General features: G+C 46.0%; 2 protein-coding genes across 4 annotated transcripts in view; one reads left to right on the forward strand and one right to left on the reverse strand.

Moving 5' to 3' along the window:
- mfap2 (microfibril associated protein 2) overlaps nucleotides 1-3,884 on the forward strand; it is an 8,380-nt gene extending 4,496 nt beyond the window's left edge. Inside the window, exon 9 of the mRNA XM_027018741.2 lies at nucleotides 1-3,884. This exon is cut by the window's left edge and continues 370 nt beyond it. The gene's annotated coding sequence lies outside the window, so the exon portion shown is untranslated.
- LOC113582785 (rootletin) overlaps nucleotides 1,837-26,794 on the reverse strand; it is a 32,319-nt gene continuing 7,361 nt past the window's right edge. For all 3 annotated transcript variants that reach the window (XM_035520650.1, XM_035520652.1, XM_035520651.1), the window contains exons 5-37: nucleotides 26,673-26,747; nucleotides 26,248-26,348; nucleotides 25,776-25,941; nucleotides 25,404-25,510; nucleotides 24,831-25,058; nucleotides 24,379-24,469; nucleotides 23,962-24,048; nucleotides 23,286-23,492; nucleotides 21,101-21,300; nucleotides 20,066-20,248; nucleotides 19,211-19,355; nucleotides 18,918-19,064; nucleotides 18,557-18,787; nucleotides 18,241-18,434; nucleotides 17,870-17,997; nucleotides 17,498-17,667; nucleotides 17,086-17,265; nucleotides 16,671-16,805; nucleotides 15,146-15,289; nucleotides 12,799-13,037; nucleotides 12,429-12,588; nucleotides 12,177-12,344; nucleotides 11,601-12,033; nucleotides 11,282-11,448; nucleotides 10,881-11,001; nucleotides 10,486-10,649; nucleotides 9,949-10,164; nucleotides 9,332-9,556; nucleotides 7,101-7,250; nucleotides 6,667-6,867; nucleotides 6,098-6,229; nucleotides 4,530-4,703; nucleotides 1,837-3,215 (exon numbers count right to left, since the gene is read on the reverse strand). In XM_035520650.1, the coding sequence (XP_035376543.1) occupies nucleotides 3,135-3,215; nucleotides 4,530-4,703; nucleotides 6,098-6,229; nucleotides 6,667-6,867; nucleotides 7,101-7,250; nucleotides 9,332-9,556; nucleotides 9,949-10,164; nucleotides 10,486-10,649; nucleotides 10,881-11,001; nucleotides 11,282-11,448; nucleotides 11,601-12,033; nucleotides 12,177-12,344; nucleotides 12,429-12,588; nucleotides 12,799-13,037; nucleotides 15,146-15,289; nucleotides 16,671-16,805; nucleotides 17,086-17,265; nucleotides 17,498-17,667; nucleotides 17,870-17,997; nucleotides 18,241-18,434; nucleotides 18,557-18,787; nucleotides 18,918-19,064; nucleotides 19,211-19,355; nucleotides 20,066-20,248; nucleotides 21,101-21,300; nucleotides 23,286-23,492; nucleotides 23,962-24,048; nucleotides 24,379-24,469; nucleotides 24,831-25,058; nucleotides 25,404-25,510; nucleotides 25,776-25,941; nucleotides 26,248-26,348; nucleotides 26,673-26,747 (5,550 nt within the window). In that variant the 3' untranslated portion in view covers nucleotides 1,837-3,134. The remainder of the gene's footprint in view (nucleotides 3,216-4,529; nucleotides 4,704-6,097; nucleotides 6,230-6,666; nucleotides 6,868-7,100; nucleotides 7,251-9,331; nucleotides 9,557-9,948; nucleotides 10,165-10,485; nucleotides 10,650-10,880; nucleotides 11,002-11,281; nucleotides 11,449-11,600; nucleotides 12,034-12,176; nucleotides 12,345-12,428; nucleotides 12,589-12,798; nucleotides 13,038-15,145; nucleotides 15,290-16,670; nucleotides 16,806-17,085; nucleotides 17,266-17,497; nucleotides 17,668-17,869; nucleotides 17,998-18,240; nucleotides 18,435-18,556; nucleotides 18,788-18,917; nucleotides 19,065-19,210; nucleotides 19,356-20,065; nucleotides 20,249-21,100; nucleotides 21,301-23,285; nucleotides 23,493-23,961; nucleotides 24,049-24,378; nucleotides 24,470-24,830; nucleotides 25,059-25,403; nucleotides 25,511-25,775; nucleotides 25,942-26,247; nucleotides 26,349-26,672; nucleotides 26,748-26,794) is intronic.

Consider the following 26,794-nt stretch of genomic DNA (forward strand, 5'->3'; position numbering starts at 1 on the left):
CAACCATATCCCACACCAAGCCAATCACCTAAACTACACCCAAATCCCACACCTAGCCAATCACCCAAACTACACCCTACAACCATATCCCACACCAAGCCAATCACCCAAACTACACCCTACACCCAAATCCCACACCTAGCCAATCACCCAAACTACACCCAAATCCCACACCTAGCCAATCACCCAAACTACACCCTACAACCATATCCCACACCAAGCCAATCACCTAAACTACACCCAAATCCCACACCTAGCCAATCACCCAAACTACACCCTACACCCAAATCCCACACCCAAACTACACCCTACAACCATATCCCACACCAAGCCAATCACCCAAACTACACCCTACACCCAAATCCCACACCTAGCCAATCACCCAAACTACACCCAAATCCCACACCTAGCCAATCACCCAAACTACACCCTACAACCATATCCCACACCAAGCCAATCACCTAAACTACACCCAAATCCCACACCAAGCCAATCGCCCAAACTACACCCTACACCCAAATTCCACACATAGCCAATAAACTACTCTCTACAACAAAATCCTCCACCTGTCCAAACACCTAACCTACACCCAAATCCTGCACTTACCTAAACACTAAACCTACATCCAACACCCAAAGCCTAGCACACACCATTAAGATAATGGAAATACCTAAACACCAACCCAACACCCACCACTAGCCAATCACCCAAACTACACCCTACAACCATATCCCACACCAAGCCAATCACCTAAACTACACCCAAATCCCACACCAAGCCAATCGCCCAAACTACACCCTACACCCAAATTCCACACCTAGCCAATAAACTACTCTCTACAACAAAATCCTCCACCTGTCCAAACACCTAACCTACACCCAAATCCTGCACTTACCTAAACACTAAACCTACATCCAACACCCAAAGCCTAGCACACACCATTAAGATAATGGAAATACCTAAACACCAACCCAACACCCACCACTAAACTACTACTTATCCAAACACCAAGCCTACACTCACCACCAAAACACTGCCCATCCATCCCACGTGTCTGTTCAACCACCACCATCTACTCAAATAGCACATATTTATCTACCTAGTCATGTACGTCTCCACTAAGGGACTCCATCCCAAATCCTGATCGTCCTTATTTCTTCTAAACATTTAAGTTCCCCCCCCCCCCGCCAGTTGATTGATTGTGTACTCTACACCAAAGCTCTGTTCATCTTACATACAAGTTTGGGACATAGTCTTATGTGTGAGTGGATGAATCTATATAAGCCTGTATTTACTTTTGTACTCTTTCGAATACTCGTGAGTGTATGACATCACTGGTGCTATCATACTTGCTCGCCCATGGAGCACAGGAACACCTGAAGGAAGACACTTTGAACTTCTTTGATTTTTCTTTGTTGGTTGTTTTTTAAAACAATACTTTACTGTATCATATACATTGTTCTGATGTGTAATTTGTCTTTTTTTTCTGTTTTTCAGCTGTATTATGCGTCCTTCTGAGTAGTTGCTTTTTTATAATACTGATCTACGAACTGACAACCTTAATTTCCTGACAGAAGGAAGTGTAGAATTGCTCTCAGTTCAGCTTAAGAGAGCGAAATTGCGCTGTGTCAGTATTAGGCAAGGGCAACCCCAGAAGAGTGGCCAAATAGCACTGATCTTGAATACAGAAGCATTACATGTAGCCAGTAGACATCAGTATCCTCTCAGTGCACCACACAGCATGCAGCTCCAAAGCCCTGACCTGAAATGGGATGAACGATCACTGTGATCCAGACCCCCCAGAAACCGGCCGTGGAGACAAATGCAACCCAGTCATTAATGGTTCAGAAATGTAATGAGAAAAATCTCACTTGCCATAAACAATGAAATATCTTTTTATACCATAAAAAACAAGAATTAATGTGATTTGTAGCATCAGTGAGGGGAAAAAAGGTGAAAGAGGGAAAGTTCATTGAATACAAACAGCTGCAAACAGAGTGGAAGTATTTTTTATCATCTTGTGTATTGAAAGTCAAATCTATAAGGACAGTTTTCCAGATCAAACAGTCCTAGTCTGAATTAAAATCCACAAATGGGTTTTGTTCTTAAATTTTAAAAATCTAGGACAATGTTTAATCTTTGCCTAGAAAAAAAAAAAACACTTGCCAATGAAGGGCAATCAGCTAAAATACAAATTCAAGTACACACTGTGCATGACAGACAGTAGGAATAGATAATGTGTTTCACAGAGATATCAAAGCCCCTTCCACAGTAACCGTACAGATATCTGTGTGTGACCTCTAGTAAGGCCCATTCACAGTGCCTCATTTGGCTTTTTCTGGAATATTCTAAAGCCAACCACCAACACTGGTGTTTCCTTGTGTTTGGAATGTTGGGAAATGTTGGGTTTGTTTTGACAGTGTGGCAGGGACTTAAATCCCATCAAGCCATTTTCAGAGTGATATCATTAGAATAGGATACACACAGCATGTAACAGAATTAATGACAAAGTCACTGTACAGATAAATGCTGCCATTCTAGTGGTCTCTCATTTTTAAAAATAATTCCCCTTTTCTAAAAATGCAAAAGTCAATACAGCTTTTGGTATCAATTGCATTCAAATTCACTTCAGCTTTAGCCAATATATGACATTCACCAAGGCATTTTTATGAAGACTAAGAAATTACATTTACATTACTATCTAAACTAATTAAGGAATCTGACACCAAACCTGTTTTTAGTGTCACTTTACGTTTAGCATTAATTTCTTCATGCTCTCTCCCCTAGACAAAACACACACACACACACAGTGTGCGCATGTCCATGGCTTTTTTGATGGAACAGCTGCCTTCACAGCATGGGATTACATACTACAGAGGTATGCTTTCTCAACAGGCCAGTGTCCCTGCCTCGCCTTGGCCTGAGCGGAACGCTTCCTTTGGCTACTAATCTAAGGCTAGCACAAATCATCCCCTGATTTAGCCTGCTTTAGCCTGAAATGAGCACATTCTGTGTTCCGAATGGGAGCACTGATCTAATGCCTCAAGGGGAGGCTGCACTTCAGTTCCAATGTGAGAATGTTAGTGTGTTTCTCCAGGAGGTACAGGCTGATTTGGGTACAGCACTGTGTGTTGTCAGTTTCCCAGGGGCAGCGGAGGCAGAGGTGGCTGCGAACGTCGTAACTCCTGCTGCAGCTGCTCCTTCAGGGTAGTCACCTGTCAAAACACCCCACCCCCTCCCAAAGGTTAGAGATCAAAGGGCAAAGATCGCATTACTATACATACCAGTCAGACCTTTTTACTGTCCAGGTGTAAAGGGTCACTGTCCAGGTCTGAGGCCAGTGTGGTCATATTGCTTATACTGCTCACGGCTAGACTTCTGGAACAAGGCAGGCAGCATGTCTAGACGCCCCTTCTGGCATTAAACACCTCGGCCCATTCACGCTGAGCCTCAGTTCCAACTACCTAGTTTAATTAGGTGATGTTGTCCATTGTCTTAAAGCAATTAACTGCACGTAAAACCCTACATAACACAACACAATACTGGCAGTTGAACAACATTAGTTTATTTTACTCACTTTTGGTAAGACACAGAACTACCTTGCAAATACAAACCCAATATTAGTATTACTATGTACTACTTTGCTAATGTTGGATAATACATGTCCAATGTCTGTTTGGTGACATCTGTGTTTTTCATACGCACACACGTTTTCTGTCTGCCAGCAGGACAATGAAGCATAGAATGGGTTGTTTCCCTGAGCTTGGCACCACTGGCGATGGTGTAATTCATGGCATGTTTAAACTAAAAGTAAATCGGTTTTATGGCTAGTTTGTTGGGTTTTTGTTTAGTTCAATAAACTCAGACCAAAATAGTCTTGCAAATGGCTTGGAAACTGGAGTTTTTGACTCATCTGAGAGTTTTAAAGCGCTCATTCCAGAATGTTCCAGTGACACTATGGAGTCTGGATTTGACCTATATTTAAAATTACCTTCAAGTTACTGAATTGAATGTTACAGCTAAATTATGTTCAACTTGTTTAAAACGTTGCCTTATTTAGGTGCGGAAATGTTTTGACCCAATAACATCATATTCCCCATGAGAAATTTGAAAAGATAATGTGCATCACAAAGAAGCTATGTATGGCTGTAACTCGCTTTCATTCAAATATACTAATGTGTATGACAGTGGACGAACATTAGCAGAGCCAAATGTGATCTCAGAATGCGATTACTGGTGGAATTTGGCTTAAATGTGATTGGGAGTGTAGCCTTATTAAAGTCCAAAAAGGACTGCACTATGTATCTGAACAGATTGTGCCTGCGCATTAAACCTGGACATTAAAAGTGCGGAGACCGGAGGAAATTGGAGCCGGCGTTTATGGGGGGGGTCTGTGGCCTTGCTCGAATGTCTCTGCTCGTGGCCTCAATACGAGCTCACGTCTTGCTGCACAGGGAGCACATAATGCTAACTGCGCCCCACTGGATTTTGGGGCTAGAATAGCCCTTTAACCACGTGGTTCTAGGCACCTGTTCCTCTAGGCCCTTCACTCTCTGCCGGTGAGCTCTCTCCCGAGCTGCCAGTGTCTGCTCCACCTCTCTCTGACTGGCTTTCAGTCGCTCCACCTCCCGCTGGGTATCGGCCCGCTGACGGGCGGACTGCTCACTCGCACTCTGAGTTGCTTCCATCTCCACAAGTTGGGCCTGTAACACACAAAAACAAACACAGATACCATGGACTGCTCATATTCTAATAATTAAGCAAGTAGCAGGCACCCACATGTGCGCAGGCAGTTTTATCCTGATCTGCTGGTGCCTGGCTGAGTGTAAATAAACACAGCTGTGAGGCAAAAAAAACCCATAAAACCTAAAAAGCACTGAAACATCAGCATCAGGTTTCTGAAGCTTCCATCTCCACTCCAGCCTTGCACTCCCGGCTACGCTCTTATAAACCTGCCCAAGTCCCCATGGAAACCATGTCAGGCCATGTTCCCTGGGTTTCCCCACACAAAGGAAGAACAAACAAAATAAATAAATACATACATAAGTAAAAAGTTACCCAATGGCCAGAGTTGATTGTGTCGATGGGTTCAGCGTTATGGCCCTAACTCAGAGCACATGTCGGGGAGTTGCTATGGGACAGAGCCATCCTGCACTGATCCCCAGACACTAGCATTCATTTGCCTCCCATTATCCTCCATTAAACACATCACAGCCTCCACTCAGGCAAAGCATAAGCTGCCGAAACGCCACATCGCCCCCTTCAGACAAGCTAATGCTACTGCATGCTGTGACGCGCTAGCCAGAAGAGCAACATTGCTGGTCCTTGGTAGGCAGATCACAGCCGTTTTCCACCCTTAGTTTAGAGAGGAGGTCAGCCCGATGGTGCACCAGTTAAACGAGGTCAGGCAGGACAGTATGGAGCTACCCCTCCACAAATTTTAGCCATAAAACTGCGCTGGAGCTTGTCGCCCAGGGCTTTAGGTTTAGTCTTTGAAACTGAGCAAGCCACCCGTCCAATCAAAGCATGAGTTTCTGTTAGGGGGAGGGCTCTAAAATTAGCGTCAAAGACATGAATAAATAAATCTTTAAACACATACTGTTCATTTGAAGTATAGGTGATTATAGAAACCCAGACGGATTCTCGGGGCTATGACCAAGTTCCACGCAGTAGAGCTGGTAGAGCGGGTCGAGAAAGGTCATGGGTTCGATTCTCAAGGAGCGCACACACCATCACACTAATAATGTAAATGCGAGGATTCTCAGGGCCTGTACTGCGTACTGAGCAGCTATGAGCAATGCGAGAGAACCAGGGGTGAATTCAGACAGCCAAGCGCAGCTCGGCTATGCCGAAGCCAGAACATGAGTAGTTACTTACCACACCGAACACTTCAAGGTCACACACCTCAACTCCTCAGTCCTCCACAGGTCCCAAAAAACCAAAAAGGCCCATGTATTGCCATGGAGATTGGCAGCCCTTCATCACCAGTCAGTTTCTGCCCACAGGAGTATTATTTGGGCGGTGGTCTGTTCTCAGTGCTACAGTGACTGAGGCAAGCTAGCGCGCGTGTGTGTGTGTGTGTGTGTAGCTCCTGCACCTGCAGCAGGGCCGCCTGTCTTTGCGCGTCCTGCAGTTCTTGTTCGGCTGTGCTGAGAGACAGGTCTAGTCGCCCCTTCTCTGCAGACAGACGCATGGTGCTCTCCTCCAGCTGTAGCTTCTGCCGCTCCACCTACACACACAGCGCACAGTTGGCCCCGTGCACTTGCGCCATCACACATTATAGGGCCTCTTTCACAGAAGCCAGTTTTTGATTTTACTGCTGCTAAAAGCTTCTCATGTTTTAATGATATGCAGGGGTAACCTGAGAATATGAGGTTGAACACCAATCAAAAGGCTCGGTTACAGAACAACTGTCTTGATTTCACTGAAGAAGACTGAAACAAGTTGCGTTTTGTGCCAAGCGTTATTAGTAGAATGATTTGGACTGTATGATGCATGCATGTATAAATAAAAGGCCTTAAAGAAATATGAACTATTTTTAGAATTTCTTCAGCTATGTGATGACTGCAGAGCTCAGGTTCAGGTTCATGGACAGGGATTAGAAGCTTCTATATTTGCTGCGGTGTGGGTTCAGCGCATCATGTGTGTGTTGCTGAGGGTCGTGACCTTGTCCAGTGTATTCCTGAGGGCGTTCTTGTCTTTCTCGAGCCGTACGGCCTGCCTCTCTGAATCCCTCTTCTCTGTCTCCAGCAGGGCGACGGCTCTCTGCAGCGCTCTCAGACGCTCCTCTGCACTCGCCCGCTCCGCCTGCATCGTCTGCAGACCCCGCTGGGCCTCCACCAGGGAGGCTGAACGCTGGCGCAACGCCTGCAGCCCAGAGGAGGAGAGCAGGAGAAAGGTGGAGATGAGGAGGAGCGTAAGACTATTCAAATGTTTCACAGCTCTGGTCAGCAACAGCCCCCCTTAACACACACTCACGCACAGCATCCTGCTGCATAATGGAGAGTCTCCATGCCTGTGCGCACACACACACACACACACACACACACACACACACACACACACACACACACACACACACCCCTACACAGACCCCCTACCTCCTGCATGGTGGAGAGCTCCGTCTGCAGTTCTGCACACTGCTGTTGGTGTTGGGTTCGCTCTGTCTGCAGAGTCTGCACACGCTCAGTAAGAACCGCCATGTTCATCTTTCCCTCAGTCTGAGACGCCCGCATCTCCTCCATGCGCTCCTGCAGCGGGGTAAACACACACACACACACACACCTTAAAACACACACACCCTAAAACACACACACACACACACACACCCTAAAAACACACACACACACACCCTAAAAACACACACACACCTTAAAACACACTATACACACACACACACCTTAAAACACACTATACACACACACACACACACACACCTTAAAACACACTATACACACACACACCTTAAAACACACACACACCCACAATGCACATAGCATACATACCTTAAAACACACACACACACACACACCCTAAAACACACACACACACACCCTAAAACACACACACACTGCACATAGCATACATACCTTAAAACACACACACACCCTAAAACACACACACACTGCACATAGCATACATACCTTAAAACACACACACACCCTAAAACACACACACACTGCACATAGCATACATACCTTAAAACACACACACACCCTAAAACACACACACACACACACACACACACACTGCACATAGCATACATACCTTAAAACACAGACACCCTAAAACACACACAGCATACATACCTTAAAACACACTGTACACAGTCACACACACCCTAAAACACACACACACACACACCCTAAAACACACACACACACACTGCACATAGCATACATACCTTAAAACACACACATACACCCTAAAACACACACACACACTGCACATAGCATACATACCTTAAAACACACACACACACCCTAAAACACACACACACACACTGCACATAGCATACATACCTTAAAACACACACACACACACCCTAAAACACACACACACACACACACACACACACACACACACACACACACACACACTGCACATAGCATACATACCTTAAAACACACACACACACCCTAAAACACACCACACACACAGCATACATACCTTAAAACACACTGTACACAGTCACACACACCCTAAAACACACACACACACACCCTAAAACACACACACACACTGCACATAGCATACATACCTTAAAACACACACTCTGAAGATAAATCACACACACCCTAACACACTGCACAACCCAAAACTCACACCTTAAAACAAAACACACCGCACATAGTCAAACACACACCCTAAAATACACACATCGCACATAGTGACACACACCCTAAATCACACACACCATACATAGTCAAACAAACATACGCTAAACAAACTGCATATAGTCACACACACCCTAAAACACACACACCACAGATGCACACAGTCACACAAACATGTACTCAAAAACACACTCCACACATTGCACTGTCACACACGCGCATCCTAAAACACATACAACACACACTCACACATGTACCCACATACACTGCTACATAGTCTCACACACCCCGACACATTCACTTACCATAACAGTCACACTCAACTATTACATTCCCAACAATAGACTATAAAAGCAACTTTGCTTTCTTTCATCTCTGTTTATTTCCCTGTAACGAATGGCCAGCTATTCAATCATATTATGAGTCAACATACTGCGTACTAAACAACTATAAATACGGTGTTCTGGCATTCCAGGCTCTAGCTGGGACTCTGAGGAAAAGGAAGCCCCTCCACGGAAGCCAAGCCATAAATGGGACCTTATTGCAGAATCCGAACAGGCTCTCCACTGCAGTGTACCCCTGGACGGTGAAACAATGACCAAAACCCAGGACTTACAATTCAGAGTAACTTTGCTGATCCAGGGTCAGATTTGGCTTTTTATATAATAGATACTGGGACGTAGGACTGTGTCAAGTTCCAAAAGTAAAACTCCTGCCTTGATTTTGTAACACCCAGCTGATTTCACTAATTAATCTCCCTCTGATGGGACATCCGAGTGGAACTGCAAGTATTCTGGGTTTTGTGAAGTTCATAGTGGACCAGTGTAGCTGCACCCAATGAACCGTGTGATCTACTGCGACTGTTAAGTGATGTGAAGTTTCTTCACATCACTCAACATTTAAATTAAAATGCAGGTTTTGTTATTAGGTTCAAAGGGAAGATTTTCTGTGTGTTAAACAGGGAAATAACAGACAAAACTCATCAGCAGTCTGACCTGGAGCTGCCTGCGCTCCTGTTCTGCCATAGTCAGGCTTTTCTGCAGTGTGGCCAGCCGCCCTTGGGTAGCACTGTGGGCCGCAGTGGCTTCTTGCAGGCTCTGTGAGAGCGCTTGCACTCTGTCCCTCTGAGCAGCCTCTGCTTCCTGTGCCTTCCTGAGCAGTGAGGCGAGTCGGTCCACTTCTCTTTGGAGAGACGCTGCCCTGGCCTCGGCCTCTACAGCCTACCACACATGGACATGGAGTTAGCGCGCACACACACACACACACACGCACACGCACGCATGACCATACACACACACACACACACACACACACAGTCAAGCAAACACACACAAACGTGCACACACATACAGAGTGGCACACAAACACACACCGAGCCACTTGCAGGTACACGGATGCTCACGTGTGCAATCATGCAGACAAACATTTTTACGTGTTCAACAAATCTCAGTCCAGATTGATACCTGGTGGCAATTACTTGAGTCTAATGTGCTTATGAATTTCCTGTTTGAGAGTAACCGGATAGTGTTGGCTGTTCAAATGTTACCTGTTTGAGCGTTAAAGGTTACCTGTTTGAGCGTTAAAGGTTACCTGTTTGAGCGTTAAAGGTTACCTGTTTGAGCATGCCGTCATGTCGGTCTTGTGCCCCCTGTGCCTCTGCTTCTCTCTCAGCTATACATGCCCGGAGGCGCTGAATCTCTCCATCCAGGCTCCGCCTCCCAAGCTCCACCCGTGCAGCTCGTGACTCTGCCCCCTCAAGAGCCTCCCTCAGTCTCCGACGCTCCGCTTCTAAGCGAACCTCACCTGCCTTGAGCTTACTGCACTGCTCCTGTGTGTGTGGGGCCAGAAAATGTTTGTGTGCGTGCTGGAGACTGGGCAGTTTATAGCTATCAAAATCTGGAAATCAAAATCAAAAATTTGTATCTGTGCATGTGCAACAAATGGAATCAGAGTATGTGAGTGTGTGCGTGTGTGTGTGTGTGCGCGTGTGTATGTGCGTGTGCGTGTGCGCGCGTGTGTGTGCGTGTGTGTGCGCGCATGTGTGTGTGTGCGTGCGTGTGTGTGTGTATATGTGCATGTGTGTGTGTGCGTGTGTGTGCGTGTATGTATATGTGTGTGTGTGTGTGTGTGTGCGTGCGTGCGTGTGTACCTGCAGGTGTTTGCGTTCCGTCTCTGTGCTCTGTAAGGTTCTGTGCAGGTCTCTGAGACGGTCACTAATGGTTCTCCTCTCTCTGTCCCCTCTCCTCACCAACTCCTCCTGCTGCTGTAGTAAAGCTTGCGTCGAGCTCAGCATGCCCTCTGCACTGCGCTTACCTACATACACACACACACACACACACACACGCGCACACACACACACACACATCCCACATCTTGATTGTCCCTTATTATTATCAGGTGTTCAGTTACCTGAAAAGATCCCCACAAACACGTGTGTTTGTGTGTGCGCGTGTGTGTGTGCGCATGTGTGTGTGTGTGTATGTGTATGCGTGAGCGCGTGTATGTGTGTGTGTGTGTGTGTGTGTGTGTGTGTGTCCGTCTTACCTTCTTGACACTCCTGCAGTGTGTTCTGAAGTTGACTGAGGCGGTTCTGGGCAGATTCTCTCTCTGCTGTCACTTCTTCTAGTTCTCTCTGCAACGCCCCCAACTGGCCACGAGCCTCTTCCTACACACGTACACACACGCGTACACACACGCCCACAGCAACCAAAAATGTATGAACAATAAAGGTAACAGTAGCAGAGGGACAGGAATAGGCATGTTGTCACACAACCCATCATACATAAGCACATTAACCAAACATACACAGGATCATGTCTCATCAACCAGTGAAAACACACTCATACACATTCAACTGTCAACTAAAGTCATTCTGACCACATTCAAACATCTAATGTGTATGACTGTGCATGTCAACATGAGTGTGTGTGTGCGCGCGCATTTACCCTGTCTCTTTGGGCCTCTCTGAGCTCCTGCAGGAAGTCTCGGAGGCCACTACGGAGTGTTTCCGGGTCAAGCTCGGGCAGGACGAGAGGAATAGGCACGTCTCCCCTCTCCGGAGACAACGGGCGAGACACACTGGCGTTATCAGGGCTGGCCTTATCCACCATGTCTGAGAGAAAGAATCAGAAGGGTAGAATTTCCACTTTCAGACAGTCAGAGCTTACTTGAATGTTTGCGAACAGTGAACAGATCTGGAGTGCTCAGAGGTTAGCTCACTCGAGACCATATAAACACATAACTCCTTAAAATATAACTCCTCACCTTTAGAGGGCGACAGTGAGCAGCACATCGGTGACACACTCCTGCGCCGAGAGACCATCCCAGAGATAAGCGAGGAGGGGGAGGAGCCTGTGGGGCTGCGTCCGCGGCTGGCCCGCCCCCCGGCGCAGATGCCAAGTGTTCTCGAGAGGGCGGACTGCAGGCTGCTCAGCCGGAACTCTAGGTCCCTTCGTCCCGCCTCCGAGCGGACCAGCTCTGCCTCCGTGGCGGCCAGCCGGCCGTGGGCCTCGCTCAGCTGCAGCTGCACCTGGGCGGAGGCGTCAGCGGCCGCCTGCGTGCGCAGGGTCAGGTTCCGTGCCTCGTCCTGGAGCTTCCTCTCGCAGCTCCGCGCCTCCTGCAGCTGGGCGGCCAGCTCGCGCTCCGAGCCGCGCCACGCGCACTCGCTCTCGCTCAGGCGCCTCTGTAGGGAGGAGAGCTGAGGAGAGAGAGAAGGTGTGAAGAAACTATGTGGATGAACGGAGAAATGGAGGGAGCAAAGGAGAGAGAGCAAAATGGCCCGCATGGAGGGCGGATCCCTTCTGCACGGTGAAACTGTGTCCGCGTTCTGTGTCTCCTCACCTCCTTTCTGAGGGAGTTCCTGGCCATCTCGGCCTCGTTGAGTCTCTGTTTGAGGGAGAAGAACTCCTTCCCTCGGTCCTCCTCCCTCTGCTCCTCCAGGGAGAGACGGCCCTGGAGTTCGGTCACCTCCCTCGCCTTCTGCTCTCGCTCCCCATCTACCACCTTCAGCTGCACACAGCCAGGGGGGGTTACAGTCAAAACAGCCAGTCAGGGACACAGTGGAGTACAGTACTGTGAGAGTGTGTGTGTGACCTGTCGGCGCAGTTCCTGCAGTTCTCTCCTGGCCTCCAGCCGGGATCGCTCCACCTCCCGCAGACAGGTGCGCAGTTCCCCCGCCTCCTTCTGTGCAGACGCCAGCGTCTCGTCCAGCACTGCCAGCCTCTGCTCCTTCTCCTCACACTGACGCTTCACACTAGAATCCAACACAGCATGCTTAATCAATAACCACTCTAATCAGTACGGCACACCTAATTAATACTAATTCATCAAGAGCCACTCCAATAAATATCTACTCTAATCAATACGGCAAGTTTGATGAATAAAATAAGTGTAATCAGTACTACTCGTAGCGCGGGTAGTTTCTCAAATAATCTCTGAGGGTTGCAACTGTAAGAGCAGTGACCTGATTCGTTCACTCTCTGCGGCCCTCAGTGCCTCCCTTAGCTGGCTGTTTGATTGGCTGAGAGCATCTTTTTCTTTGGTGAGATCACCGAGGGAGCGCTGTAGTTCCACCACCTCTCGCCGATGCCCCTCCCCTTTGTCCCGTGCTTGGCACAGTCGCTTGTCCGTCTCCAGAAGCTCCCGCCTTGTGCTGTCTCGACTTTCCTCACTGGCTGCGAGGAGAGCTCGACATTCCTCTAGCTGGGAACAAAAGCAACGGATTAGGAGTGTGTCACCACTTTGGATGAAAATGTACACATCCATCCATACAAGTTTTCAGACCATTTCAAGTTTGCCACCTTTTGGTATATTTCATATGCATTTTTTTTTATTCTGTCATCCATCTACACAGAAACCTCCACACCAGCAAAACTGTTCTTTGAATGCTTTGTAAATGTATTAAAAATAAAATTATAGACCCTTTATTATGACACATGCGTTAGCATTCTAGTTAAACATACTTCTACGAATCATCCTGGAAATGCTTCTACAGCTCAAGTGGAGTCCACTTCCACCTAACTGAACTGACTGGACATAATAGGCAAGGTACACCTGTCTGCATAAGCCGTTCTAGTTCATGCTGTATGCCATCGTGAAAACCAAGATTTGTGTGTAGACCTGTGAGACAGGCCTGTGTCAAGGCCCAGATCAGTGGAAGAATACAAGAACATTTCTGCAGTACTGACTGAGTATTGAAAGCACGTGGTAGCTTCCATCATCCTCAAATAGAAGATACTTGGTAGCACCAACAGACTAGCTGAGCACAGTCTTGGATGACAGCCAAGCCAAACGGTGTAACTGATGATGAATGGCTTTGGTCAGACAGGAATGCAAAAACCCAATGGTCACTATGAATGAGCTCCACAGTTCCATCTTTTGTGGAGATGGAAGAACCTTCATCATGCCAATCAGGACTTCATGGTAGAGTGTCCAGACAAAAGCTATTCCTCAGTACAAGGCACATTAGCTCATGTTTGGAGTTTACCAAAAGGCACCTGAATACCTCTCAGACCCTGAGAAGCTAGATCCTCTGGTTTGATAAAACTAAGTTTGAACTATTTGACCAGTTTCCAGTAGCGTGTCTGAAGGAAACCAGGCACTGAGCATCACCTCATTACTACAATTCCTGCAGTCAAACACGGTGGTGGAAGCATCATGCTGTGGGGATGTTTTTATGTGGCAGGGACGGGGAGGAAAGGAGGAAAGATGGATACATAAATATATGGAGCAATCCCAAGCGAAAACCTTTTCCAGAGTGCCCCAGATCTCAACAACCCAAAGCATGCCTCCAAGAAAACACAGGAGTGGCTTCAGAGAAGACCAACCAGTCTCGACCAAGCCCACCACCCCACAACCCTACCAGTCGAGCTCAAATAGGATGATGAAGAAACATCCCTGAAAATGTGCACCAATGCTCCCCATCCAACCTGGCAGAGCTTGAATGATTCTTTCAAGAAGAATGGAAGCGACTTCCAACAGAAAGGAGGAGTTATTAGGAGTTCATTCCTTAGCTGTTGTTGCTACAAAAGATGCTTCAACCAAGTACAAGGTTAAACCTTATGAAAATGGATTATATGCATTTTGCTTTTAATAAAATAAAAATCTCATTGTGAAGTATTGTGTAGACAGATGAGGAAAAGAAAGGAATCAATTTTAATCAGAGTATGAAACACAGCTGAAAAGACGGAAAACTTCAGAGGGTCTGAAAATGTCCTAAATGCAGTAGAGCTAAAGAAAGCTGATGTCTTGTAGAAGTCTTCATCTTACTATTCTAAACCTAAAAACCAACCTAAAATCAAGACACAGGGAAGACACACCAAGACTTTCTGTACTACCACCCAGATGGTGGAATGAACTCTCACTACTTGTTTGTACAACTGAATCCTTTGCTGTCTTCAACTCCAGACTGAATTATCGCTAGCCACGCTAAGGCACTTGATTAATTAATTGATTACATTAATCTTTTACTTACTGCTTTATACACACACACACACACACACACACACACACACACACACACACACCTATGTACATGCATACAAATACAAAAACATTGTGTATTCTCTGTGACAGGGTTGTAGCTTTATGACTCTGGCCTAATGTACTTGTATAAGGATTTTCTTACATAGAATCAACAAAACTCACTATGGACAATAGTGTATGCCAAATATAAATGTAAAGGTAATGTAATGTAAATGTAATGTGGATATAAACACTGATCACCAGGACAAAGAAAAAGTCCATTTTCTACACAGAGGAAATAGCACCAGCGTACAGACATCCCAGAATTTTCCTAGGTTCAGACTGACCTCCCGGAGAGCGGTGTCCGCATGGATCTGCTGGTCCGTGCAGCTCTCCTGGAGTCTGCGTAGTTCCCGTCCATGTGAGGTCAGCGTCTCCTCCAGCTGCACGTGTAGCTCCTGCAGCTCTCTGTTCAAAGCGCCCACCGCCGCCTGGACACGCAGGACGCAGGCAGGACAAAAGAGGACAGGTCAAAGCACTTCGTTTTCCCAACACACCCAAATGTGAACACGCAGAATCAGATGTCGACATTTTGGGTGAATTTTCACTTTATCCCTCCCCTCTACGCTGCTGGGTGCTCACAAAATCTTAAATCTTATAAAACCAATGGCTTCATCACACTCTACTCTCCACCCCACCCCCCCATGTCCCTGAAATGGTATAGTCCATGCACCAAAACTAAAGATGAATAGTTCAGATAGTGACACTAGCACAAGTTAAAAACCCTACACTTAAAAATTGGTGTTCGTGGTTTGACGATAATTTTATAAGATGCATTTGTCAGTGTGTATTGTATTTCTGTGATTCCAAACAAAGTGTTCTCCATTGCTGAGTGCTTTTCCACTGCTGGATGACATCAATTTAACAGAACACTGCATACTTGGTGTCAGATAACAATGGTCACACAACAGTTAAAGGTTTGGTGCCTTTTCCTAGAAGAAAACAGCTTTTACCACCTCTAATAAACATCTGGAGTTCCCTCAGAACAGTATGCTGTGGTTTTCTAATAATTACTTCAGTTTGTAGTTTAGTTGAAATTAATCAATGTAGTTCCACCCTGTCCTGTGTGTTGTGGGTGTTGTATAAGATTCGACATAGGCCTACCCTCTCATGTTGTGATTACTGTATAAGATTAGAAGTAGCCCCGCCCCCTCATGTGATGTGTGTTGTAAGATTAGAAATAGCCCCGCCCCCTCATGTGACGTGTATAAGATTAGAAGTAGCCCCGCCCCCTCATGTGATGTGTACTGTGTATAAGATTAGAAGTAGCCCCGCCCCCTCATGTGATGTGTGTTGGGTATAAGATTAGAAGTACCCCGCCCCCTCATGTTGTGATTACTGCATAAGATTAGAAGTAGCCCCGCCCCCTCATGTGATGTGTACTGTGTATAAGATTAGAAGTAGCCCCGCCCCCTCATGTGATGTGTGTTGCGTATAAGATTAGAAGTAGCCCCGCCCCCTCATGTGATGTGTGTTGTGTGTAAGATTAGAAGTAGCCCCGCCCCCTCATGTGATGTGTGTTGTAAGATTAGAAGTAGCCCCGCCCCCTCATGTGATGTGTGTTGTGTATAAGATTAGAAGTAGCCCCGCCCCCTCATGTGATGTGTGTTGTGTATAAGATTAGAAGTAGCCCCGCCCCCTCATGTGATGTGTGTTGTGTATAAGATTAGAAGTAGCCCCGCCCCCTCATGTGATGTGTGTTGTAAGATTAGAAGTAGCCCCGCCCCCTCATGTGATGTGTGTTGTAAGATTAGAAGTAGCCCCGCCCCCTCATGTGATGTGTTTTATGTATAAGATTAGAAGTAGCCCCACCCTCTCTTGGTCCTTCAGCTGTTGGGCCTCTCTGGTGAGTCTTTCCACCTCAAGCATTGCAGTACTCAGCTCAGCCTGTAGGGTGCACACTCTCTCTGACAACATCGCCCTTTCTGTCTCCTTCTGAGACAAAGCCTGCAGAGGGAGAAGATTATTTACTCTCACAGACGATGTGGGTCCACCGATTACTTACATATATCACTTCAGAAGAGACCAATATAAACAAACAAACAGATGCTAGCTTCTAAAATCAAATAATGACAGAGCAGAAAACTAGCAAAAAAAGGAAGAATAAATTCTACAGTGTACCAGTCCAGCCAGATATACAAGAAAAGCAGACAAAGCAGAGCTCTTTCGTTCCAAAAGCCACAAACTTAATAGCTCCAAAAATCAAAGGCAGTCTACAAGGCGTCACCTGCTGTTTCTCTGCCTCGGCCTGCAGGAGGCGCTGATCCCGATCGTGCTGCAACACGTGCACTTCCTCCTGGAGCTCCGCCCTCTCTCTCTCCAGCCTACGCAGCTGCTCGTCCAGTTCCTCCCGCAGACGTCTCAGCGCCGCCTCCTGCTCAGCCTCCAGACTTCGCTGCAGCGTGTCCTACAGGGCGTAAAGAGTCGTTATGCCACAGAGGCCAACAGGCCAGCCTCCGCACTGCTGGGTTCAGCCAGCGTGCCATGTCCACTACTCTCCAATAAATTAAAACTGATAAACGCGTTTCCTATTCATGAATCCCACTTGTTTATTACTTTATTTATTTATTTATTCATTCATTTCATGACTGTTTTATGAACAAGCTTTGTTTCAAATTGTCTGTTTAAACAGCTCTTACCTTCTCTCTGGCTAGCCTCTCTAGCTCCTCCTGGTGGTCAGAGAGGGTGTTGCGGAGAGAGATCTGTGATTCCTGCTGGGCGTCGGCCAGCGCCCGCTGAAATGCCTGCCGCTCTTTCTCACTCTGAGTGATGGAGCTCTCTCGATCCACACGCAGGCGCTTCAGTTCCGCTGGACGAGCAGAATGAACAAGAGGGGCAGGGCAGGGATGAGCAGTGGCACAGACTGACAGTGTTTGGCCGCCTCATTTTAGAATGCTGTAATGCCAGCTCACACACAGACTGGCCATTGCGTCTCAAATACTACAAGCTGCATTAGATGTTCATCAGGTTGTTCAGCTACCCTGGTCACCTCACTCCTGCTCCTTCTATACCTGTAATATTATCATTGCGTAGTTTCAGGTTGTGGTTCTCCGTCTCCAGCTGTTCCCTGCGGGACTCCAGTTGCACCAGCTGCTGCTGCACCTCGAACAGGCTTGTCTCCAGTGCTTCCCGCTCCGACCTAACACACACACACACACACACAGAACACTCACAAAAATATAGTCACACACCCATTATACATATATGTATAACCCACACACACAAAACTAAAACAAGCCTACCTGCACACACCTGTTTGAGGACACACTGTACATATTACACTAACATGCACATACTGTAGGCATTCAAATGCACTCTCATTTAAGACACTGTATCAAATCTTAGCACAGATGATTCTCTCTCTCTCTCTCTCTCTCTCTACCTGAATGCAGCCTGCTCCTCTGTCAGCGCGGCATTCTCTTTCTCAGATGCCGCTAGCTGAACCACTAGCCCCGCCCGCTCACGAGCTAGCTCCGCCCGGCTTCGCCCTGCCTCCTCTAGGGCCACGCCCTGCCGCTCCCCTTCACCACGGGCGATACCAAGCTCCGCCCCCAAGGAACTCATCTCGCCACAAAGCTGCAATGGATGCGCAAACATGTAACATGTTATTGTGCATGTATACATAGGTAAGGAGAGAGATAGCTAAAGAGAAAGAGAAGTGCAAAGGAGTGAGGAAGAGAGAACGACACACTACTCACTTGTGTGACTTTATCCTGCAGTTTCAGCCTGTCAGACCTGAGCATCTGTAGCTCCGTCTCCATCCCCGCCCTCGCTAACTCAGACTCTTGCAGTGCTTGGTGCAGAGCAAGGCGGGCAGCGTCTAGCTCCAGCCTGTCTTGCTCCAAGCGTACGAGCTCGTCCCTGATGGTCAGTTTCTCCTGCTCTGCCTCTCTCCTCTGAGACAACAGGAGACTCTTCTCCTCCTCCAGCTGGAGAAACACACACACACACACACACAGGCGCGCGTGCACTAAAGCTTCAAAATGTGTGTGGGGTAGGGTACATTTGTGTGACATTATGATGCCATTATTGAGATGTGTATTATATTGTGTGCAGTACCTGTATGATGATGGTGTTAAAGTCAGATTTGTCCTGAGCCAGACCTTCATTCAGCCCGCCCAGTTTAGCCAGAGTGTCTCTGAGTGTGGCCTCCTCAGAGTGCAGCTTCGCTATTAACACAGACAAATCAGCGTTGCTGGACTTAGCCTGTACAGAGAACACACACACACACACACACACACACACATATATATATATGTATATATACACACACACAACAATACACGTACATATGTGTGCAAAACTGTGAGTATGTATGAGAATGTGCGCGTGTACAGTATGTAATACCACACCCTATGGAGAGCTTCAGTGAGCTGGCTCTTCTCCGTCTCTAGGAGCTGCCTCTCTGTCTCCCCCTGTTGGAGAGCCTCCTTCACTGCAGCCAGTTCAGAGCGCAGAGCACTACCACGAGTCTCACTCTGCTCCAGCTGGTTCCGACTGCAATGGTGAGAGGACAAGAAGACAGACACAAAGAGAAAGAGGAAGAGGAATGTCAATAACGAACCTTTAATGTTTATAACCTTGAAACCTTTATAATCTTGAACATGTGCCTTCATATGGGGCATGCATTCCTGCACACCATGCTGCTCTTATGTTTCTGCTGCTTGTAGTTTATAGCTACATAGCTAGCTACCCATTTCTTTAGAATATCATCGATATAGGACCACACTTTACTTTCATGTTAATAATACACATTCGGAGACAGCATCAATTTCACACAGATGTGTGATCCTTTTCATATGTGTCATTTGTGTACCAAAATGTGCCCATTTATTCATTATGTCAGTCTACTGTCGAGTTGTGGAACTTAATGAAGCAAAGTGACGGTGCTCAGTGATCATCTTTAGGGATTTCATTAACCCTCCCACACTTGACAGGTTGTGACGAAACATACAAATATAAAAATAATTTTAAAATGTAACAGGAGGAATGCTGACCAATATATCAGAGTAAAAGTACATTTTTGACCTCGCAAATGTACTCGAGTAAAAGTAAAAATGTACCATATTTAAAACAACTCTTAAAAGTACATTTTGTTCCAAATTGTAAGCAAATCTAATGGTGTCAATGTAGTGCGTTACTACCCACCTGTGTGTGCATGCGTGTGTGTGTGTGCGTGCGCGTGCGTGTGCGTGCGTCTCCCTCACACTCTCTCGTTCTCTGCTTTGGCATGGTCTCTCTCCTGTGCGGTCACCTCCCTCTCCTCGTGCTCGCGGTCTCGTTCTCTCTGCGACGACAGCACCGTCTGCTGCAACCTCTCACAGTCCAGCTGCAGCAGCTGCACCTTTGTATGTGCAGCCTGGACAGCCTTCTCCACATCCTCTTTTTCACTGGAAGAGAGAGAGAGGGAGGAAATCAAAGGTGTTTACAGGAAAAAGTTTAAACATTGAATCAGACATATTAAGAACATAAACCATAAGGGAGTATCGAATTTCTGTGTCCTTTCAGAAAAGGCCTCTGCAGGCTTCTGCAAAGGATCCTGGGTAGGCTTCAGCAGACCTCGGTGTAAGATATATCATCACTCCTCCACGCTCGCGACGGAATAGAAAGACAATCTTCTTTAGGAAAAGGTCAAGAGAAGTCTTCTCTTGAAATGTAGTGGTAATGGGTTCCAACCGGTGTGGTTATTGAATATCAACTTGCATATACTGACTAATGTATGGTTTAGATGTAAAGGAGGTGAATGCAAACACTAACATGTAAAAGAAGGCGTGGCGAATAGATAGTCACTTCTGAAAAATGTTAGACATTCTCCAGAGGTGCCTCAGTAATGCTTATTTACGTTGACTTGCAATTAAGGCAGGGACCAACTATTCTCTTCAAGTAATTCTGAAGTCTGCATCTTTATTTTCTAATTGATTTTTTTTTTTTACTTTAAATCTAGCTGATTTAGGAACAACATGTGAGAGAGGGGCACACTTACTAAAATGTGTTCAAACAGTGGTGTACCTTCAGTTTCATTCAGTCATTTATATAAATCTTCAGTAAATGACAAAATAAATAATCATTATTAATAATAATAATTAATAGATCAATTATACCTACAAATGTATTCGTTAATTAGCACTGCTGTATACTGCCTAATTAATTAACACACTGGATTAAACTTATAGGCACAATTAACATTGATCACTTTTTCTGTTTCTCTTTCTCTACAATGGGGCAAACACAAAGCATCTTACCTGGTGAGCTTGTCTCTCTCCTGCCGGAACCGGTCTCTCTCTCTCAAAGCTGTCTCTCTCTCTCTCTGAGCCTCAGCCATTTCCCCTTGCACTGCCTGCACGCGAAGTTCTGCCTCCCTCCTGCCTAACTCTGCCTCCGCAAGCTGCCTGCGCAGCTGCTGCAGGGATGACTGCGTTGACTGCAGGCGACCTCTGACCTCCTGCACAGATGCAGACACATGGATGAGCCTCATGGGCACAGACACCAGTAAAGTCAAATGCATTTATATGGTGCTTTTTACATCAGGCTCTATCACAAAGCAGTTTTACACATGTCTGGGTCCAAGCCCCCAGTGAGCAAGCCAAGGTGACTATGGCAAGGCAAAACTCCCCAGAGCATGAGGAAGAAACCTTGAGAGGAACCAAGACTCAAAGGGGGGGAGGGGGGGTTCCCATTCTCCTCTGGCCGACTGATCATGTGTTCAGAAAACATTGAATTTAGAACATTTAGAAAGAACATAGTAAGTTCAATCATCTTCAACAATATTTGAGTATTTAACCCCTTTAAAGTAATCAAATCCATCTGGATAACAAATCAAACAATTGTCCTAGGATGTATCTTTTGTTGCAAACCAATAGGGTCCTAAACTAAATTTTCAAGATTTATTATATGTCAAAAGATCTAAAAAAACCTAAAGGCATAAGTATTCAAGTCTTTCAGATTAAAATAGTATCAACCGCAGTAACAGCTTTAAGTCTGCTCTGCGCACTGTGTGGGACTGGTGTTCACCCGTTCTTCCTGCTAGATTTGCTCCAGGCTGCTCAGGTTGGATGATGCTTGTGAACAGCAAACGGTGGCAGAGATTCTTGACTGGACCGAGATCTGGATTTTAAATTTGGCCATTTCGTAGTTGAACCACTCCTGTGTTGCTTTGGCCTTGTGTTGGGGAGAACTGAAAGGATCCTTTGAATGGTGAAGTTCCTCCACAGCTTTTTTTGAAGCAGGTTTTCCTGCACTGTACTTTGCACCCTCCACCCATCCTTCGATTATAACAAGATGCCCCGTCCCTGCTGAAAAGCATCTCCACAACACCACACCACCACCACCACCTGTTCACTTCACTGCTGGTGGTGTTTCTGGGCAGTGTTAGGTTTGTGCCACATATAGTATTTTACATTTTGGCCAGAAGTCTCCATTTCTCTGTCATCTGGTCATAAAACCTAATCCCACATTTTCGCTGAATCTTTGTAGCAAACTCCGGATGTGCTTTGGCATGCTGTTTCTTCAGTAATGACTTCTTTCTAATCATCCTCCCATACAGTTCAGTTGTACGCAGAGCTCTTGATATCACTGACTGGTTCAGCTTCACTCCAGAATCAGTCACTGAACTCTGTGGTTCCTTCTAAGTGATTGTTGGTCCCTCACTTTTGCTCTGACGTGGAGTTGTGAGGGGCAGCCTTGTCTAGGCAGTCAGAAGGTTGCCACTTCAAGCCCAACCACTGCAAAGATGCCACCAGTACGCCTGGGATATCCAAACACTTTAGCATTTTGTAGGTTTTTCCTATTTTGTGGCTGTCTATAAACATCTCCAATTGCCTCCTTAGCCGTCATTTTCATAATTTTCATTCAGATTCACAGTCTGAGAAAATGGTAGCTGAATTAAATGTTTTTTTAAATCCAGAGGCGAGTTGTTTTATTAAATAATTCACAGGTGGAGGCCAACTGTAATTCAACTCTGACCTTGTTAAGGCAACATCTTTCAGCACAGGGGCTGAATTCCTATGCAAACAGCCTTTTTAGTTAGTTATTTTTGTCACAGAATATTTTTGCACATAAATCCAATATCACTTTAAAAAAAGTGAGTGTATCTTTTTGTAAGGCTTTTACCAGATAAATCCGCACTGGTTGAATACAGCGTACATTAGAAATACTTCTGCCACCTTCAAAACAGTTAACTACTGCACATACAATCTTCAACATACTCAGCATTATTCATTCCAACAGTTGAGAGCAGTCCTATAATGTTACTCTCCACAGCTCTGAGAAAAACGTTCAGGAGACAGGGACCTTCAACAGCTTTTCTAGATTAGACAGTTTCTTAGAGACCTGGCTGTGATCATTGATATGGAATCAGGCAGGCTTTCACACGGGTACGTATTATCATCATGTGGGATAAGTGCGTGATGTCACACAGGTAAACCGCACCTGAAGCTGCATGTGTCTGCTGCTCACCATGGAGCGCAAAACAGAAAGACTGGACTCTGGGATTGGTGTTGTGTAGGGTCGCCGCGGAGATGACTGACGCTGGGGAGACGTGGGGCGGAGCAAAGGCAACAGAGACACGGCTATGGTCTCTGAATCTCCCTCTGACGGAGACGTCAAAACAGCACAGTCAGAGTCTGACAGCATCACCTGGACAAAGAGAGAGACAGAGAAAGGGGGAGAGATGGAGGATGGACAGATGGATGATAGAAGAAAGAAAGAAAAAGAAATGCTACTTAACTGAGTTGGGAGATGCAAATTTAAAGCGTGGGCCATACTGAGATTTTGGTATTTTATGATCAAATGAGTTACAGTTTGCGTGTGTGTGTATACGTGTGTGTGTGAGTGTGTGTGAGCTTCTGTGCATGTGTGTGTGAGCTTCTGTGCGTGTGTGTGTGTGAGCTTCTGTGCGTGTGCTTCTGTGTGTGTGTGAGTGCGTGTGAGCTTCTGTGCGTGTGTGTGTGAGAACTTCTGTGCTTGTGCTTCTGTGTGTGTGTGTGTGTGTGTGTGAGAACTTCTGTGCGTGTGTGTATGTGTATGTGTGTGCGTGTCATCTATACATCTGTAAGAGAGTGAGACTGAGAATGTGTGTGTGTGTTTACATGTGGGTTTGTGTCACCTGGGCGATGTCCCTCAGTGTGTCCAGCAGATTCTCTGTGTGAGCTCTGAGTGTGTGAAGCCATGAGTCCTCATTCCCATTCTGCTCCTACACACACACACACACACACACACACACACACACACACACACACACACACACACACACATATATATATGTGCAAAAAGAACATGCAAACACAATGATTGAAAGTTTATAAAAAAAAGATGCTATAGAAGGCTTATCAAAATAATAATAATAAACAACAACAATAATAATAATAATAGCAGATATACTTGAACACAATAATACATTTTAATTGTTAAATTAGAAAAGTAAATTTAATTAAACAAAAATGAGTTGAACAGAACTAAACTGAATTAAATGTAAATGAATTGAGTTGAACTGAATTACACATCTGAATTGAATTCTGCACACCTCCAGTCTCCGGGTGAGGGATACCACCTCCTGGTCTCTCTCTTCTGCTCGAGCTTTCAGTCTCTCCACTTCCCGCACAGCTTCTGTCAGCCTGTGTAGCAAATGCAAGACAGAGCTTAGAACACATCAGAATCAGACAGTAATAATCGAACTGCTACCACAGAAATCATACCATAACAAACTGACTACTGCCACTGTGTCACATGATAAACTAACCACTGTTACAGCATGAGATATAGAATGGTTGCCCGCTCTGCTCCCGGAGATCAGCCAGTCGGCAGACGCCATGTCCGACCCTAACTTAACACAGCAGATCCAGCAGGCCTTCAGTAGCCTCAAAATATTACCCAGGTGTTTGGTAACTAAACTCCATGGGCCAGAGTCATCAGGCCTATATTTATCGTCACTGCTTTTACAGCATGGACCGGATGCCCATTTCAGTGGGAGAGGACCTGCTGTTGAGCTCTGCTCTCTCGGAGTCACTCTTGGCCTGCAAGGTCATCATCTCCGTCGCTCGCTCTCTCAGCTGCTGCTCCAAAACGGCCCGCCGGGTCGCCTCGCGCTCCTGGACCAGCGCCGACCCATCCTCTTGACTCCGAACCGCCGCACACATGCCAACACACTGCAGCTGCACGCCCTGTGCTGCTTGAGCCAGCTCATTACGCATATGTGACAGGTCCCTGAGAGGAAAGCAGAAAAAACAGACAGACAGACAGACACAGGGAAGCAGAGAAAGACAGAGAAACAGACAAATCAAGAAAAAGCTTCTTAGTGGTCACCTTCAGCAAAAAAAGCAAATTGCAACAAGATCTCAGCATTGCTACTGTTATTTAATTCCTCTTTTCCAAGTACCAGTAATTTTTCACAAAATTTGCTTAGGTTTTAATGCAAATTTCAATTTTTTTTTCAAATTTCAAACTGGGTCTCAAAGTTTATATTCCGATCTATTGGCAGTGACTTTACAATGATAATTCAGGCAGAAGTCTGTGAAATGGAAAGGTGTGCGTGAAAGGGGCCTCTCCAACCTCTCGGTGGTGCTCTTGAGTTCAAAGACATTCCTGCGGAAGCCGACCACCTGCTTCCAGAGAGTGAGCAGTCGACTGTGTTCACTGCTGAAGTACTGATGGAAGGACTGTAGCGTAAACAGAAGGTGAAATGTGTTTACTTCAGAGATGTGACTATTGGACACTTAAGTGTAAAGCTGCCCTTGCAAATAGCACCACAAAATCAGGACACTTTTGCATGTTTACAAAGCAAAATGTAAATGTTTACAATGTAAATGTCATATGTGAAGTAATACTGGTACTGCTTTGCAATTGTGCAACTTAGAAAGTATTCTTTCTTAAGGGGAATACCTGGAGAAAGCGATTAATATTTGAGGTGCCACTGTAACCCACCTCTTCCTCTCTCCTCCAATCAGACTCCCTTTGCTCAAGCTCCTCCCTTGCTTTTGTCCAATCAGCAGTGAGCCTGCGTATGTCCTGGCTCAGCGCCTCATTGGCTATACCTGCCTGCTCCAGCTGCTCCCGTAGCATAGCATTCACAGCAGACAGACTGCTGCTTCTGATCACAAACAAAACATGCCCTTGAAGCCACAGTAATTACGCAATTCACTATTTATAACATTCTTAAAGCTCCAAATAAAAGCTCTAATCCCACTGATTGGTTTTGTTGACTAGCCTCTCATACAGCCATTCACAAACATCTGAGTTTTCGCTTAATTTGATTTTATCTACGTCCAACTCAATTTTACTGATTGTACATGGTTACTGATTCATGCTAAATGAGTGAGGATTTACTGACCTCCACTGACAGTGCAAGGCTACTGACTGACCTCCTTTGAGTGAGCAGGATTATTGACTGACTGACCTCTGCTGCTCCTCCTCCAGATGAATGAGAGCCACCTCCAGTTCTCCACTGGGCTCGTCCTCCTCCCGCTGGGCATGGTCACTGGGCAGCTCAGCTCGTCCCTGGGGAGTAGCAAATTCCCTACCATTACTGGGACGCACACATGCACAGATAAGACAAGACAAGCAGTAGAGTACATACAGGTAGATACTCTGCTGTATACGCAGTGGCTGTTGTATTGTATTTCGCATATGGAATATGATTGGATGCCGGAGCCTCTATGCTCTGTGTGGGCCGCTGCATGTGCAGGTTGTGTATGTGTGTTGTTGTAGGTGTAAGTTGTTGTATGTGTAGGTTGTGTATGAAGGTTATGTATGTGTAGGGTGTGTATGTATAGGATGTGTATGTGAAGGTTGTGTATGTGTAGGGTCACCAGCAATACTCACACTCTGCTCCAGCTCAGCTGATTTCTCCATCAGAGACTGCTCCAAATCACTGCATTTCTTCTTATACTGAAGAACCTGATCACAAACACACACACACACACACACACACACACAAACACCCC

The sequence above is a fragment of the Electrophorus electricus genome, chromosome 20 (genome assembly GCF_013358815.1).
Source record: "Electrophorus electricus isolate fEleEle1 chromosome 20, fEleEle1.pri, whole genome shotgun sequence".
NCBI lineage: Eukaryota > Metazoa > Chordata > Actinopteri > Gymnotiformes > Gymnotidae > Electrophorus > Electrophorus electricus.